At 46.9% G+C, this 18552-nt stretch overlaps 1 protein-coding gene across 2 annotated transcripts in view; it reads right to left on the minus strand.

Annotated features, from left to right (window-relative positions):
- The window catches only part of LOC135392948 (uncharacterized), a 33153-nt gene that overhangs the window by 3524 nt on the left and 11077 nt on the right, over positions 1-18552 (minus strand). For both annotated transcript variants that reach the window (XM_064623585.1, XM_064623584.1), the window contains 4 exons: positions 12137-12210; positions 8441-8644; positions 7378-7509; positions 1160-1250 (listed from right to left, as the gene is read on the minus strand). In XM_064623585.1, coding sequence (XP_064479655.1) covers positions 1160-1250; positions 7378-7509; positions 8441-8644; positions 12137-12210 — 501 coding nt within the window. The remainder of the gene's footprint in view (positions 1-1159; positions 1251-7377; positions 7510-8440; positions 8645-12136; positions 12211-18552) is intronic.

Here is an 18552-nt window from a genome sequence, read left to right on the forward strand (position 1 = left end):
GATTTTATGGATACTTTTCACTAATATAGAATATCGAGCAATGCGAGGAGTGCCAATACTCCAATGTTTTTGCCTTGGCCCAAGCCTTTTGGGATCATCTCCTATAATCCATAGTCCCACAGCCCACATACTAGTCCATACATCCTCCCATGTTGTCACAGATAAACAAAATACAGAAACCGACACTGAAGATTTTTGTTTAGGTTTAATTTATACAAGCTTTTGCGCGGAGGTCCACGCTTCTTCAAGTATATATGGTATAGACGTGGACCTGAAGAAGCGTGGACCTCCACGCGAAAGCTTGTATAAATGAAACCTAAACAAAAATCTTCAGTGTCGGTTTCTGTATTTTGTTTATGTGATCTACAGGACTTGATTCCCCTGTTCGTATACGCTTATGTTGTCACCGAGTGAAATCATGGAGCCAACATCGTATTTCCCACACTTTGAGAAAAAGCAACTCTTCGATTATAACGTTGACGTACGTTACGTTACGTACGTCACGATACGTTATAACGTATTTCAATGCATCTTTTGGATAAAATACAATAGGATACGCATAGAATTGAGTGAATGAAATCCTAAAAAATCCACTTGATAAAATCCATATGGATTACATCCAAACAACCCTGATTAGAACCAGGCTACTCCTACTGAACATAACAATACGACCAATGTATTTAAAATACGTAATGCAACTGAAAAATATACTGAAAGTTCTCGAAAACATGATGTAGACGTCGTTCGAGGGTATCGTCGTATCGTCCTTTGTTCGAGGCTACGCCATACGCCTTTACAGATAAAAAGGACATCGCCGATCTCAGTTTACCGAAAAGACCCCTTCGTAGAAGGGTGGTACTCCTTTGCAGTGTGCCAGGCAACCAAACGCCTTTCCGTTAGATGTCCCTCTGCGTAACGGATTTCGATGCGCCTGTGTGTCAGGGTATAATAGGATCATATTGTTTAACTCCCATTTACGACAGTGGTGAATAAAGGTTATTATTATTATTGTTGTTGTTGTTGTTATTATTATATGCCTGGATTATGCATCTGCGCCCATAGTTAATATAAATTCCAGTGGATAGCTACTTCAACAACACCCACCACCTCCGAGTGCATCGTTAGTTAGTCGGTTGGATAGCTGTAGGTTATGGTTTACCTGTGGAACCTGTAGGCTGCTGCTAAAGCCAACAGAAGTAAAAGCAGAGGTACCGCTGTGGCAACAGCGAACAGGGAAGCCGTTCTTCTTGCTGCAGGAAATTGCATCCGTGAGCTGCTTTCAATCAACTCTATTGGTAATATGTATCCGAAAACTCCTTAGGGCATAGTTAAGGAACGCGCAGATGAGGCGGACAAACAACAAGCTGCAGCTAACATACAGTGTGTCACAGCTAACTGCGAAATATTTTTTCAGAGTATATACATCTTTTTTTTTTTAAATGAAATCAATTGCAATGTAACCTATATGCAGAAGGGCCTTAGGAGGGCACCAGCAAACTCCTTAGGCCATGCCCTAATTAACTTTCAATAATAATTTTTTTTAATTATAAACGCTATGAAATTGCCCCTATGAGAGCATCTGGTTCCTTCAGGTGACCTGATATCGTTGCCGTTTTCAGAACAAAAATCTGTTCTATAGATCGTCCACAAGAAATTCGTGAAGGAACACCATTTTTTCTTTATGTTGTTCATTGCGTATCTTTGGTGACGCGTCTTTCGTTCACCCCCAATGTGAGAGGGTGAAAGGGCACACTATCGCCTCTTGAAAAATTCGTGCGCCCACTGTTTAGAAAAGAGCAGGCAAGACTGATGGATTAAAAACGTAACTTGTAAAAAACACGCTGTGCATGCACACATACGTGATTAAATTTATGTTGGAATTGCCCCGTGGAACCATCATAACCAACCATCTGCATTTCCGTCCTAGAGCACATGACTGTCTGTTCATCACACAGCGATTACAATGACAGTTGTAGAGTGGCTCAAATGCAAGCGAGATGTGATTAGAACTCATAACATTAAAAACCCCGAGACTAGAGCAGTACGAAACAGAAGCACACCGGACACGGACAAAGTCTCAAACACAGCTGCGATTTTACTAGACTGACACAAATATAAAGAAAGAACAAGGTCAAGGAGACAAAGCCATCAACTTCTCCAAAGACGAGCCGAAGGTCACTGACGGCTTGATAGCACAGTTCCAAGAGGAACGGACTCGTAATCACTACTCGTACTACTCGTAATCAGTAAAATGCGCTTTCACTCTTTTCCTCTTTTTTTTTTTTTTTTTTGCAATCTTCCCTCGCTACCTTCCCACGTAAGGTGCCAGTCTAAAAAAGTTGACTTCGCTCATTTGGCGTTTAAATACGACGTTTTGCATTCCGACGCGAGGGTAGACACGTACATGGAAGTGGTGCATTGTACAGTGCTGGACAAAAGTTTATGGAACACGCTCTGGTGCACTTAGTTCCTCAGAGTGACACGTTAGCAGCGAATGGTACCATACGGACTTACGAATAGGTGACTGGGTTACCTAGGCGGACGGTCTGTAAGTCCGTACGGTCCCATTCGCTGCTAGGTTGTACGCCGTAATAAATATCTTAAAAGAAAACATTAAAATTCACGGGTAAAATTCCCCTCTTCAAAATTCATTTTCGAAAATAAAGCGCTAAAAAATACACGCCCTCAAAGTAAACGCTGTTAAAATGAATCGTGGTCAGGCTTAGGAAGGTAACCAGTAACCTCCTTATCTTTCGCTATGCTTGCCAATTCTTGCCTGTTGTCCCGTTTCATCCACGTGTTCGTGAACCTTCCATTTTTCTGTAACCGGTCTGTAGCCTAGATCACAACGTTCACATAATCCCCTCCACACTCTAACAAAGCAGCCATTCACTCCGGCCGTAGAAGCCCGTAAAGAAACCTTTCTTCCCTCCGGGCTGTTGACCGCATGAACCTTTAAACACGTCACACCTAACCCTTTAAATACCATGCCAATGATGAGGACGGTGCCCAGAAGAAGGACAGTCTCTGCTCGAAATATCGGCGGCTTCTGTCCTGAGGCAACTCTCTTCCTACATTCTACCGGTTCGCTGGATTTCTACCCATCTTAGGAAGGTTATGTTCCGTATGATAGTTTATGGGCGACACGATGTTCTTTTCGGCGGAACATGATATTAAATTCTTTCTTACTCATATTTGTATTGTTATAAATTACATGTCGTCAAATAACAACTTAGGATTTCGAAATATCGACTTTAAAAGTGATGAGGACGATACGCGTATGAATACAAGACTCACTTTTGACCTTTGAGCCAGTTGAGCGCCGTCAACGAGGCTTACAGGCTTCCGTCCGAGGGCCAGGGAAAGATGCCTATGGCGGTGTTGTATACGGATTGCGCGGCGGCGGTCATTCGCACTGGTAAAAGAAAGGTCAAGAAAGCGCGCAGACACGCGAAAAAGACAACAAAGAGAGAGAGAGAGAGAGAGAGAGAAAGCCACCCTGGATACATGACCAAAAAGATAGCACAGCCTCCAAATCAGAAAACATCTTCCCCCCCCCCCCCCCCCAAACACACACTAAGTTAGCAGTTCTGGCCACTGTTCACTTATAGACAGACAACCTACTACTTCCGGTGTAACGAAATCCTCGTTCACACTTCTAGTCCTGGCTAGCCCCAAGCGCGAGGAGTGCGCTATTTTCCGCAACGGACGTAGAGCCGTCGGTTGTCCACTAATCATGTACGGTGGGTTTGAAGAGATTTATTTCGAAGCGTTTATTCTTCAAAGTTTACTTCAACAGCGTGGAGTTTACTATGATTTATATGGAAGAGTTTACTTTGCAAGTTGTATCTTTAAGAGATTTATTTTTGAAGTGTACTATGCCATAAAGGGATCATCGCAATATTCAGTTGCGGGCGTACGATCCATACTTTTTATTTTTAGAGCGTGCTGTCTCATTCGATCGTTTAAACATCTCTTACTCTGACCAATATAGCACAGCCAAAGGAATTTCATATACAATGTTTAACTAGCAAATGAAAAAGTTGTGTTCATGTTTTTTGCACAGGGCGTGTGGCTTTTCGAAGGAGGTGAGGGTGTCTAAACGGAAATTATTCTTCAACACAATGTGTGACACAATGTGATAGTACGGAGTCACAACACGCTTAGTGGACATGGCATTCTTTTGTGCGGCTCGATAGACTAAGTTGACGTGGTACTTTTGTAGTGCGCGTGACAAGAGTAGCTGAGAGTACCCAGTTACGTACACACGATCGAAATGACGATGCAAAAGCCGATGCGCACAACACTTCTTAACAGCTCATTCACACATGCGTTTCAAAAAGCGGCGCCGCCCCAGCGTTCGCGGCACGGCCGCGCCAACAATTACACCCAACTTCACTCTGTCAATGATTTTCTGCGCGTACTTGAGCTCTATCCGAAGTCTACCGCCATAAATACGATGTAAATAAAGAAATACCCATATCGTACATTCAAAAGACCGACATCTGTATAGGTTCTGTGACTGTCCAGTGAAAAAATTGTCCCCTTTCTGAAATTTATCTGCGCTCCCTTTATTCTGTAATCATGCCCATTTCATCCTCTTTTTCGTCTACCATTGCAACTGCAAAAATATTTGTTGGTGATTTGGTTCTGTTATTCTGTGATGAGATAGCCTTATATAATTGTCATGTGTTATTTCTTCTTCTGCCCCTGAACTTTCGTTTACAGATGAGCTCCCTTCGGGAGGTGTTTTGCAGCTTCTGAATGTGAGGCACTTGTCGCAACCAACTTCGCACTGGAGCTATGGGAAATGGAAGCACACGCCTGCTTTACCTGCTTTCAGTTGCCATTCTAAAACAGTGAAGTTGGGTGTAATTTTTGGTCTCCTATCAAACGCTCTAAAGAAGGCATCTGGGCATCAGCTTTTGCCTTCATTCTTCAAATAGATCGGCTGTAGGCAGCTTTGTGCTCTGAGCTCCTCCCGCCACGCGCACCACAAAAGTTGTGTGTCAACTTATTCTGACAAGCCGCACAAAACTAAGCGTGTTGTGGTTCCGTACTACCACATCGGTCACACAGTTTTTGGCTGAATGATTGACGAATGAATGATGGCTGAAGAATGATTTCCAGTTAGACGCGCTCACCTGCTTTTAAAAGCCACAGGCACTGTGCACAAAACATCAAAACAACTTCACTTGCCAGTGAAATATTGCATATTAAATTCCGTTGAGCTCTGAGTTGTGCTATATCGGTCGGAAAGCACGCTCTAAAAGTTAAAAAAATATGAACACGAAAAATATTAAACATCTTGAAACTTGCGATGGTTGTAGCCCTTTATGGCATAATGCAATTGTAAAAGTTAGAGAAGCAGTTGTGAACCGAAGGCTATTGAGAGAGTCACTCTTCATCCGTCCCTGTGGGAACTCTGTTAGCAAACCGTCGGGGACCTTCGGCTCGTCTTTGGAGAAGTTGATTGCTTTGCCTCCTTGACGTTCTCTTTATAACTGTGCGTGAGCCTAGTAAAAGCTCAGCGGTGTTTGAGACTGTGTCCGTTCGTGTCTGTTTCGTACTTCATTAGTCTCGTTGTTTTTCATATTATGACACTGTTATGTCCGCCAAGTTACCCGTCAAAAAGGACACGTTACAAGTTAAGTTACCGTGTGAAAAATGTAACTAAGTTAATAAAGAAGTTCTTCAGCCTGAAACGTAACTTGCAGTTACTGAGTTACTTTAAAAAAGAACGAGTTACTTCCAAGTTACTTCGGACACAAAATAGCATTCCGCAGGTGCAGCGCGTATGAGCAGTTGAGCTAGACCTTGAGTTGCCTGCGGAGGAGTGCAACACGCTTAGATCGTTTTCGTTTATGTCGAACAATAGACCTCTCCCTGTTTGCAAACAAATGACGTCATACATACGTCATATCTCGTACGTCATATAGTCGTACAAATGACGTCATAGTGTTCGACAGAGCCACAAATTGGGTAGAATTGAACTACGCTCGAAGGTAGAGGTGGACAAGGTTGCGCCCGAAAGCGACGGTCTTGAGGGGAATACCGATATGGTCCCTTAAAGGGACGCGACCCTTGGTCCTGCTTTTCTTTCAATGGGAGGCAGAGAACAAGTGCCCGTTGGTGGAACCCAGCCCTCTCCTTTCGATTTCAGTCTGTCTACCAATGTCATGATGACGTTTCTCTGGTAAAGGTCTATTCGAATGCTTTGCATCTTACTCTCTGTGTGTGCACAATGGTTCAGCTTCATTTCAATGGCAGCGGTTCTTACTTCCTGAATAAAATACTGTCATTGATTGAATATCACGTTACATGGCAAAAAAAAAATGCTATGGAGGAACCGGAGAGAAAGCAAAAAAATATGTGGACGTGAGTGAAAAGCGAGTTAAAAGTAACTTGGAACTTAACTGAAGTTACTTTGGCAAAGTTACCTGAAAAAGGAACGAGATCCTCTGAAAGTTACCACGGCGCAGAAGTACCGAGTTAAGTTAAAAGTTAACAAAAAAAGGAACTTAGTTACAGTAACGAGTTACCTCGAACTGTGGATAAAAGAAGTACCAAACGAATGAATAAGGCAATGCTGGGATAAAATGTAGGCGGCAAAAAGACCGTTTTCGCTTCATTCTCTTGACAGAGGAAATCAGTTTAGGTCACGCGAACTGCGAGTCACCAAAAAAAAGAAAAAAAAAGTGAGGGGGGGGGGGGGGCGCTCTCAACGGCGTCTCGGGAAAAAATTGCGTCTCATGCGCAATAAAGGAAAAGTGCACCTGTGGCATTGTAAAGCAAACGAATGGAGCTGCTCAGGTGCTGTAAATTTTTAAAAACGGGATTAAAACATTGCAGAAGTGAGGACATCGTGCGCAGTTGAACGCTCTTCAAACAACACATTCATAGTATAAATAACATTCTGTATCCTAGGAAAGCGCCTTGCACTAGCTATCGAATGATACCCATCCCAATGTAGTGGGACAAGAACGACACATTGGTAGGCATTTGCGCGTGACCTCCTTCCCGCTGCCTCACTGGCAGCGAAGCGCTCCGTGATGTCAGAGCTGACAGAGCTTCAGTATTCGCAGTTCCAGTTTTCTTTTATTATTTATTCTATTCGCTTCTATTAGCCATTTCGCTGTCAAACTTGAAATAGAGGCTCAGATATGTTACGCCTGTTTATCTGCGATAACATAGGGTGTCCTGTCGCAACTCCTTTTAAGCACCGTACTGTGACATCACATGCTATCACAGCATCACACACGGTGCGGAGGTTTGTTAATGAATCGTTCCCCATAAGGCGTAAGAAACTCCACACGTGTGCTCGTCAATGATCACTGAAGATAGTCTGGAAGCATCCGCATCAAGGGAGGGACTCACAATATTCGCACAGCTGGTCTCCGGTCAGCCTGTATGGCTGTACGCATTGGCAGACGTAGTCGATGCATCGCAGGTTGGACTTATTGTAGCTGCACTCCAAGCTGTCACTGCAACGCTCGTACAGTAGCTTAACTGGAAATATAGAGCGGCGGTCGTCGTCAGTGAGGCAATGTTTTTTTATAAACTTGTATTAAGACAGTGATGGCGTGTCAACTAAAAGTTTCGCCACCATACTTAGTTGCCAAAATAAGCATGAAATAACGGTGTTTTCTGGTAAGCTAGAGCAACAAGCAGAAAACGTCGAAAGAGGGTGAGCGTATGAAGATGAAAGGACATTATATGCATTAGGAACCCAGTTTGAAATAGGTTACTCTGGTCGTTGTCACCCTAGCAGACATGCGCTCTGATGGCTAAGATCAGATGGATAAGATAACAGCCCAAGAATGATCCGACCCAAACACATTCCTATACCGTATAGGCTACTTCCTTTCGCTGCATCAGCCAGTCGCATGCAATAACGATTTAATCCAAGCCTATTCTGTAACGCAAGCGGCTTCTTTCCGCCTGCATCAGTCCGTCGCATGCAATAATGATTTAATCCCGAACCAATTCCTACCGCAGGTTACTTCGTTTCGACTGTATCAGTCTGCTGCATGGAATAGCGGTTTCACCCAAACATATTCCGGCTGTAATAGTGACGTCGTCTGGCAACCATGGCACCGTCGCGTCAACGCTATGTAAAGACCAATCCTCTGAAACACTGTCTGTCGCGACAACATCGTTACTAAACCACAGCCGGAATCGTTTTTCTCTCTTGTTTTCAATTGGCTCTTTTTCTTTATTTTGTGCGAAGTTTTGAGAGAAGTGAGAAGATTGTGAGAAGATTTGAGGGTAGAGCGGCATCAAACATCGTGTTACTCGTTTCGTACGCACAATTGTGGAGACCGACCGTCCCATGAAGCGTGCATGATGCAGGAAGATAATGCCATTCGTGTTGTCGTAATGCCATCCGCGTTTTCTAATTCGTGGCAGACGGTTCATTTTACACAAGGCGCTCATCTACCTGTTCTGCATTTCGGTGCCCCTTCAGGATCTCGAATGACAACGGGTACGATGCGTGCACACCCGCATCGAGAGATATTTCGATCCCCTGCAGATAGACAAGTAAGTCCACCATGAAAAGCGCAGTCTTCGTCTTTCCTGCAAAGGCTTCCGAAGCCTCCCCAACTGGAGTTTCTCCAGGCGCTGACTTTCCCTGTATGACGACCTGAAAGGTAGGATGAAATCACAAGCAGAAAGATATGCTTCAAATACATTTTCCCCCATTTCTCTCCTTTTGTACTGTCAGTCAGCTAAAAAATACCACGACAAACTGGTTCAGGCACTTTTCGAAGTAGTTATTGCATGCTCCACGAAACCTTGGCACTCATATATTTCGCCCATCGTTATGCAGAATTAGAGGTGTGCTCCACCGCGCCGACGAGTACCCGCGACCACGTTTATGCGAACCGCCGCCGCCTAGCAATAACGGTGGGCGCTTTGATCAACACCCGTCAAAAACTGCGTTTGCTTCGTCCATGTCTGTGTATTTGTGTCCGTGCTTATTGCGTCAGAATTTTCTCCAAGTGGGAGAGGGAGTGCTTCGTGGCAAAGCGTGCAAGCCTATTATCTGTTTTCCTGGAGACTGACGTTGCGGGCTGTGTCGACGCTCAGAGGTTCACATTATTATGACATCTGAGAAAGATATCCTGACGAGCTATGAACAAAGAGGGCACAGTTTTCCCAAGTGACCGTGAAACTCCGGGGAGTGCGCACGGCTCTACGCCGAAATAAATCTTTTAAAATAAAACACTAAAAATCCACGCTTAAAATTCCACCCTTCAAAATCCATTTTCTGATATAAACCGCATAGCAAGGTAATGTTCCGTATGATAGTTTATGGGCTACACGATGTTCTTTCCGGCGGAACATGCTATAATGATGTTTCTTACTCATATTTCTACTGCTACCAAGTACATTTCTTCAAATAACAACTTTGGATTTTATATCCAGTGTAAAAATGGCGAGGACAATGCGCGTATGAATACAGGACATACACTCTTGACCCTTGAACCTGCTGAGAGCTGAGCTGTGAACGAGGATAACAGGTTTTTTTTTTTGGGGGGGGGGGGGGGAGATGGCTATGGCGGTGTTTCGCACCGACGTTCATTCGCCAGAGAGAGAGAGAGATAAAGCTGGCCAGATTACACGACCAATAAAATTCGCCAGCCGCCCAATCAGAAAACATTCCCCCACAAAGTTCGGAACACTGGCCATGGGTCACATACAGATACACAACCTACTTCCGGTCTAGAGAAATGCTGGTTCACAGTTCTTGCCCCAGCTAGCCCCAAGCGCGATGAGCGCACTATTTTCTGCAGCGGACGTAGAGCCGCCGGCTGTCCACCAATCAGGGACGGTAGATTTTAAAAGATTTATTTCGAAGCGTTTATTCTTCAAAGTTTATTTTTCGGAGTTTGTTTCGGCAGCGTGGATTTTCTCATGATTTACATTGAAGAGTTTATTTTGAAACTTTTATCGTTAAGAGATTTATTTTCGAACGTTTTATTTTTACATGATTTATTTCAGCGTCATCCCGCGAGCACGACCCGCTTTGCCTCGCTCTCGGTACGCCTGTGGTACGGACTTACGGTTTTCAACGTTTTGAAAACCTGGGACGATGACGAGCCCGGCTGTTACTGGTAGAGGCAATGTTTTAGAAGAGCCTGTGGGAAATTTCCAAGTATCGCTCCATTCGAAGAGCAAGCCCATGTCTAGCGTTATTTTGGAACTTTCGGAAGGGTGCGTCGATAGAAAACGGGGACGCGTTAGGAACAGGCGCTTTTGTAATGAATGTGTGTCTCTGCAAGGACGCTGGCACTTCAGAACCGTTTCAAGGGTATACCGCATCATAATAGTTGCTCACAGGGAAAACTGGTGTTAATTTTAGGTTACCTTGCAATTCATTACGCAGATGAAAGATCGGGCACTATGCTTCCAGTAAGTACTTGAAACATGCAGAGGCACCTGTTTGACGCCCACAAGATTAAATGTGATCGTGGTGATCATTAAGATATATCGTTCTTTGTGCCGCCGTCGTGTCTAAGTACGCGCCGCGCGGCGTACGGCAAATTGACGCACGCCTGCAGGCAAAAAGGGCCTTGGCGCACACGTCTATGCAGAATAAACATATAGTATACGGTTATTTTATTCGGTCTGAACGTACAATTCCAGTTTAATACATGCAGTCAACTTTCGACCCCGGGATTCACCGTTGACGAACCAAGTGCGAAGTGAAGTTGTCGTGAATGAGGGGTGGTGTTAAGACGCGGGTCCGTAGAGGGTAGTACAGAGCAGCCACTCAGCAGTACGAGTAGCAACTCCGATTTAGTTACATATCGTTCCAAAGCCAAAAGTATTAACCATCATTTCCATTCGGTGCACGTACTTTTCACCACCGTGGTCAGGCACTTCCAAATTATCAACGCCCTTTCGCACTTTCTCAAACGTCACACGAATTGGGCAAGTAGTATTTTACATAGTTTCCAACAAATCATAAGGCTGGACCCTCACTCAAATTTCTCATTTGCATTTACAAACACTGCCACTCATTTTCTAGTACTCCAGGTTGACTCACCCATCAGACAATGAAGAGGACAACAAATCATCCTTTCATCTTCTTTTTCTTAAAGGATGTTCATTTATACCCCCCATTTCAGAACTAAAAGCAAACAAGACATAAACACAAATAGCTTTCGATAATTTATGTGCAGGCCTAGTCACGCGTGCGATTTAATTCAACCCGATGTCTTTGTTACCCCAAAAGCAGGGCCATCTGCAAACAACAAGTACGGCTTCCAGTCGCAACATGTTGCAATGGTTTCCAGTCGGAATGGTTTCCCAAGGACACAGAAAATTCGATGAAGGTCACCGATGTACACCACACCACGAAATGCGGCAGCTGACCTCCCCCCGTACAGGGGCACCAGCAAACCGCAAACGATACTGAAAGCCACGAAATTAAAAACAGAAACGAAAAACAAAAAAACACAAGAAAGAAACAATGACATTGACAGTTTCTCCGTGCTGATAGATACGACAGGTGCGTTGGGCATACCCGACCAAAACGGAGTGCTCATCCTCCGGTGAGCCCGCCATACGTAGTCCAGATGTCACGTGGCCACCAGAACCGATACGACGAGCTCGCTCCTCGAACGTCATTCTTACACGTCGAAGCCTGCTGAGGGTGCATCTAGCACCACTACAACACGTTCGACATTATCATTCATACTACGCGGTACAGCGCAATGCGTGGATGGGGTGATATAAAGTTGCTTATCATACAGTTAGTGTCATACCCCGCCGCACGGTATTAAAGGGACAATGAAGGAATAACCAAAACATCTACAAAGACGTGTCATGCATTCATAGCCGCTAATCCATTCACCATGTGGAGTATGAACCAGACATTGCTTACAATAACAGAGATATTGACTAAAAACACGACAAAAAAGGCGATGCTACGACGCCAGCCCTACCGGCACGACGGATAAACTCGTTGTGACGTCAGCGGCAGGTGAGGGTGGCCACTGGCGGGCTAGTTTAGTGCCACCTTTGAGTGAGTAAAGGACGTAAGGGACGTCAGCCCGCTCTCCTAGACTCTCTCTCTCTCTCTTAGCTCTCGTCAGACCTTATAAGGTACAGGTGCGGATACAATTACCTTCTTGCGCTGAACCTTCAGCATTTGTAGTTGTCGGACTTGCTTCTGAGAGAAGACTTTCTGTATTGTTGCACCTGCAGCAAAGGAAACAGACACGTATGATCTGTACTCATTCATCTATAGGAAGTGGACTGGTGTTTAGCAGTGCATGTCGATCCGATGTCCCTATTGAAGACACACAATTGCACACTGTCCAGCAATCCCTCATCTCCAATTTGGAATATAACATGCAGAGGCGGAGAGTTTTCATTTTCCCGGGCGGGGGCATGGGCGCACCGCGAAGTAAGTACTCTGGCCGGGGGGTGGGGGATATGTTTATTAAGAAAAATAGAAAAAGGAAAGGTACGCCAGATGGATGTCGGCTTGTTATTAAAAAAAAAGTGAAAGGGGCGAGACAAAAAAGGCAAATAAAAGAAAGCAAAAGAAAACAAAAAGAAGGAAAGAAAAGGAAAAGAAAAATGAAGAACACAAAACTAAAGCTGAAGAATCACACATTCTGGCGGGATCCTATGATATATGCAGAACTGGTATAGAAATAAGAGGAAGGAAGAACAGAAAAAAAAAAGAGACAACGTAAACAGTGAACATGTGCACAACTGAAGGCATTACGCCTTTGAAAACTGAGTGCAAAAGGAACAAAATGCATTGAATCCTCGGTGTTTGACGCGAAATACGCGCAATATAATGAATATGGTCAATGAAATGGAGCAGCGGGAGTTGAACCCGCTCCCAATGAATATGCGTTCCGAAGACTGGGAGCTGCTGGTGCCTTTTCGACTGCTTCGTTTCATTGATGTGATTGCTGTGGGCGAAATTCAGGCTACGTGTTGTGTCATCCTCTATGCTTTTTCGCCTCACCTTCTACTGTGATAGTGAGTATGGTGGGCGGATACATATTTTACAAATTGCAAGTTGCATTTTTGGGGTTGGTGCCACTTCGCTCTTTTGACCCGGGCGCGCCGAGCCCCAAAGGTTGGTGTCAGTCCTTAGCGGGACTTCCCGGGGGAGGCGGCGCCCCCAGTTCATTTTCCGGGGGGCAAGCCCCTGGGGATACATATTTTACAAATTGCAAGATGCATTTTTGGGGTTGGTGCCACTTCGCTCTTTTGAACCGGGCGGAAATAGTGTTTATGTGTTACAGGCTGCTTGAAGCAGGTATACGTTGCGACAGAGATGTGCTGTAGCGCCGGAAGAATTCCAACTCCGCGCTCTTTCGCGAAGCGCATCGACTCTGAGTTGTGGACGAAAAGGATTTTCAGTAGTCATGAACCAATGAGTCGAATGACGAAACCTCTCAAGAGTAAATGAAGATGACATATGGAGTTGCGGCGAAAGCTGTTCGACGTCAAACGTTATTTTTCCAGGAACAGCGTGGTAGAACATACGAGACAGGACATTCGTTTCACAATAGCGCAATGGAGCTATGATAAGACCGTGTTCACACTGGGTAACTTTTCGCAGCAACTCGGACCATATCGAACCAACGTCTTATAACCAACTTGGAGACGGTGCAATGTCCACGTTCACTCGAGAGCTCCACCCATAAGCAATCTTAGAAGCAACTTTTGAAAATTTCGCTCGCCGATTGATTCCCTGCAACTCGAGTTGGTGGAGGTTGCCGATGGTAGAGTCAGGCAGTCAGAGTTGCTAGAAAAGTTCCCCCTAAAGGTACCCCCTGTGGTCCCCTAAAGATACCATCGTATTTATTTGCATTCACCTCGTTCTCTTTTCTCTCATTCTCTTCAAGGCGCTCCGGCCGGTCAATCTGAATGTCTGGCAGGTAAGCACAATAGGAAGTTATATGTGGATGCATGACGAAGACGTCTACTGTTCCAGAAAAGGAAAGCTGAACGAGCCGCTTCACACACACAAAAGAACAGTTACACCCATTGTTGTCTGTGCTGCTGTCCTTGATTGATAATGTGAATTCGAGATTTTTGAGTTCCGGAATAGTCGTGAGGAGTTCCCCAATGTAGGTCTAGCCAGGATGCAAAGGCGAAAAACAAAATATCTGCCACGGTAACACTGTCATCAGCGCATGGTCTTTGTGTGTATTATTAGTTTATTTATTTATTAAAAGTACCCTACTTCTCCACTTCCTGTGGAATTGCATAGGGGTAGAGAGAAATACAACTGATAACAACAATGTCAGAACAAACAACAACAACTTTATTTCAGGATAATGGGTGGGGAGTTTCATCGCCGGGGGCGGTACTCTACCTCACTGCTGGAGGTGAAGCAGGGAATGAAGGAATCGAAGAGACCAAAGTCCTGTGGCGTCCAAAAAGGCGATAAGAGCCTTGAGGACAGAGCGTTGGTGAGCTGGGTGCGGTCAGGGGCCAAGCAAGTTGGTGAGGGGACGGGAGTCGAGCTCGTTGAGGCAGGCGGAGAGTACGGAGCGGGAAGGGTGGTAGTGTGGGCAACGGAGAAGAATGTGCCGGAGACCTTCAACAGCACCGCAGTGACTGCAGTGGAGACAGTTAACTTGTCGCAAGCGGTAGCGCCACTGTGCTGTGAAGGCCACGTCGAGGCACATTCGATGAACTAATGCGGCGTCTCGACGAGAAATATGTGCTGGCATGCGGAAAGCGAGCGCTTGGTCAACTCTGCTCAGCATGGCGGGGTGTAGTATGTCGGCGGTCCGTTGGCGGATAGCCAGAGGGGTCACAAGGCTTATGGACCGCCGATCGCCTCTCAGCAGTGCAATACGTGTCCGTGTCCGAGACGAGAGAGCTGCTTCGGCGGCGCAGTCCGCCAGTTCATTGCCTTCGACAACGCAATGGGCGGGAACCCATTGGAGAGCGAGCCTATGTCCTGCTTCGTAGACAAGTTTGTAAGCGTTTAATACATCCATAACCAACGGGGCGGAGGGGCCTCGGAAAATTTTCAATTGCTTGCAGCGCAGATGCTGAGTCAGTAAAGACCACCCAATTCCGGGGTGGGAATGGAACGATGTGCTGCAAAAAGAAAAGTATGGAGTAGAGTTCCGCAGCTGTGGATGATGTACAAAGGCAAAGGCGACGTTTTTGAACTACGCCTTCGTCGGGAATGACAAATGGTGACGCGGACTTACCATTTCGAGATGCGCCATCGGTGTAAGCGGCGGTAGAAGTGGAAAACTTCGCGTCGACGAGAGCATAAAAATGGGCTCGAAGGATTTGAGGGGGAACCTGAGCTCTGCGGACGTGGAGGTCAGGAAGACGTGGGAAGGTGGGTGGCACAGACAGAGACCAGGGGGCGTTCGGCGGTGTGACAGTCCTAGGTGTGAAGCCGGTGAGAGCGTGGCGTGTCCTCTGCGCTACGCGATGGAAATCACTTTCAGGACGGTATCGAATTATCCTGAGGAGTGGGTGACGGGGAACGTTCGCACCCAAACGTAGGAAGTGATGAGCCTTTTCCCGCTCGCGGGGGACCTCCACTGGGAGTTCTCCAGCTTCAGCTAGGACTTGCCGTGTTTCAGCCATTCTTGGAACGCCAAGGCAGCGACGAAGGCTTCGGGCGAACAGGGACCGAAGGGTATTGAACGATGTTGTAGAAACCCTATGCAAGACTGGAAGGCTGTAAAGCACAGTCGCCCTCACCAAAGCCGCGTGAACGGCTAAGACGGAGCGTTGATCACTGCCCCAGCCGAAGCCAGAAAGATGTTGAATGGCAGGAAGCCATCGCTGCACATTGGTTTCAAGGTGCTTAATGTGGCGAGCCCAGCGCAAGGAAGCGATGGGAACGCACAGGCTCGAGCTTCCGTGCACCAACCCAAAGAGGGAAATTACTCATAGCCTTGTGGTGAAAGGGAGCTCGACACACTTTTCGGGCGAAAGGTCCATTCCAAGTCGCGTAAGTCATGCTGGTGTGAAACGGCGCTGAATGGGCTGGTCGTGACTTGCCTACAGTCCAAAGGGCAACGTCATCGGCACACACGGAGAATGCTACCTTGCGTGGAACTATCGATTTTAGTCCTGCCATGACCACATTAAAAAGTGTAGGACTTCCTTGGGGTGCGCCTTGATGAACAGGGTGCTTGGGGCTTTGGCCGTGGGATGTGCGTACAGCGACAGTTCAGTCCGTAAGGAAATCGTGAAGCCAGCTGAAAAGTCGACCACATACTCCAAAAGACCGCAACCCGTGGAGGACACAGATGTGCGAAACGGTATAATAGGCGCGCTTAATGTCCAGGAATACCGATACAACGATCCGCCGATGAGCACGAGCATGTTGGACTGTAGAGACCAGATCGAGAACTGGGCCCATAGAGCTTCGGTGGCGGCGAAATCCAGCCATTTCCTGTGGGAACGCACCTTGTCTTTCGAGCCCCGAGTCGAGACGATGCAAAATCATTCTCTCCATCAGTTTTCTCACACAGCTTGTCAGGCTCACGGGGTGAAAGGAGGATATGGCATTTGGGGGTTTGCCTGGTTTCAGGATTGGAACAACTAAAGCCTCCTTCCAGGTAGATGGTACGGATTCCTGTCGCCAAGACGTATTATAAACATGAAGGAGAGCTAGGAGTGACGGCTCGTCAAGGTTTCGCAGTGCGGCGTAAGTGATTTTATCTGGTCCTGGGGACGATCGCACATTCACAAGGTTCAACGCAGTCTGCAGCTCAATGAGAGTAAAGTCGCGGTCCATAACCGCCGGTGGACGGGGCCAGTCTTGGTGGATTTCTGTCTGCAGGCTCTGGACGAAACTATGGTGTACTGCAGACGTTGTGGCGGCCGCTGGTGTCGTTAGGACGACGGAGACATCTGTCGCGAGCGTGGTTTCGTCGACACCCTTAACGATAGCGAATGCGGCGAGAGGATTCCGTTGTGGGGGCGCATCCTTCAGAGCTCGAATTGTCCTCCATATCTTTGTGGCGGGGTCAAATGGTGAAAGGTGATGACAAAACTTACGCCAACGCTTCCGGTCCTCTTTCTTAAGTTCTCGTGTTACTTTAAATTTCATCCGGCGGTACGCCACGATGTCAGGAAGTTGCCCAGTTCCGCGAGCCGTTCTCTCGGCTCGCGACGTAATGCTCTGAGATGGTTAATTGCGGGAGAATGACCGACGTGACCGGTGACCCGTTTAGGCATGACTACCGCGTCCTGCATGGCGGAACGAATGCCTTGCGAGAGGGCCTCTGAGAACATGCCGATGTTCAGCTACACACGATGTTCACGGATGTTCGGAGGCCAGCACGAAAGAGTGCCCAATTCGTGAAAGGGACCAGTCCAGTAGTGGGTGACAGAAGCAGCCTTTCGTGCGAAAGGGGAAGTGGGGAAAGTGGTCACTACCTCGGGTGTCGACATCGGTAGCGCACGACACGTGGCGAATTATGTCTGCTGAGCACCAGGAAAGATCCAGGACATCGACTGACGTTGCTGATCGCATATAAGTTGGCTGCCGGTTCTTGAGGAGGCACATGTGAGCAGTCTCCATTACTTCTAACAATCTCGTTCCCCGATCGTCCGTTCTACGGCTTCCTCAGGCCGTATGATGAGCATTGAAGTCAGTCACCCAGTACAAGAGCGGGGGATTCTAGTGAACTGAATAAGTGGTGGAGGTCAGTCCACGGAACCTGCGCGTAGCTCAGCGGAACGCGGGACGTAGATAGATACTGACGACGGTCAACAGCATGTGCCCAAGGCGGATCTTACAGGAGACATGATCATAAGAGCGATGACAAACAGACCCTATGGGAGCAGCAACGAGGTCATTACGAATGTATAACGCTGTGCGGCCTTACGTAGGCTGCGAGGATTCCACTGCATCGTGATGGCCTTTCTATACAGTTCCATCATGCGGAGATAATGATAATGCCTCCAATGCCAAAAGCGCTTGAACCTCAGGCAGTTGCGACGCACCAGGAAGGGCAGAGACAATTGCCGTGACTGCCGTGAGTACAGCAGAGAAGAGTGTCAGCGAGGGGACAGCTTCGGTGGTTGATGGTGCTAACTGTCGTCTCATGACTGATGGGTCTGCTACACCGGGGTAACTGCGTGTAATCTGCCTTGAGGGACCTGGGTGTGTCAGGTGGCTGGTTCTAATGGGCTTCGTCGCGGTGGCGTTCTGCAACCTCCATTCGCCTTGTGAAGACCTGGGTGGGAGTGTAGGAAAGTCGTGGTCATCCGTACGAGGCGCGATGGTGGCATTGCCGCCCCTGGGAGTGTCAGAAGGAAGGCGTAATATCCGGTCTTGATGTCTTTTTGTGGCGGCGGTCTTCACGGGACATAAAGAGAATGGCCGAATTTACAGTTGGCACAATTTGGCGCTCTTTTATTGTTGCAGTCACATCGGCGGTGAGGCCGAGCGCATACGCCACACCTAGTTCCACCTCGGCAATTTCGAGCAAGATGGCCAAAGCGTTGACAGTTATAGCACTGGAGGGCGCCTTCTATGTACTCTTGAACGATGAAGGTCTGAAACCCGAGGGCAATTCG

The sequence above is a fragment of the Ornithodoros turicata genome, chromosome 4 (assembly GCF_037126465.1).
Source record: "Ornithodoros turicata isolate Travis chromosome 4, ASM3712646v1, whole genome shotgun sequence".
In the NCBI taxonomy this organism is placed as follows: Eukaryota; Metazoa; Arthropoda; class Arachnida; order Ixodida; family Argasidae; genus Ornithodoros; species Ornithodoros turicata.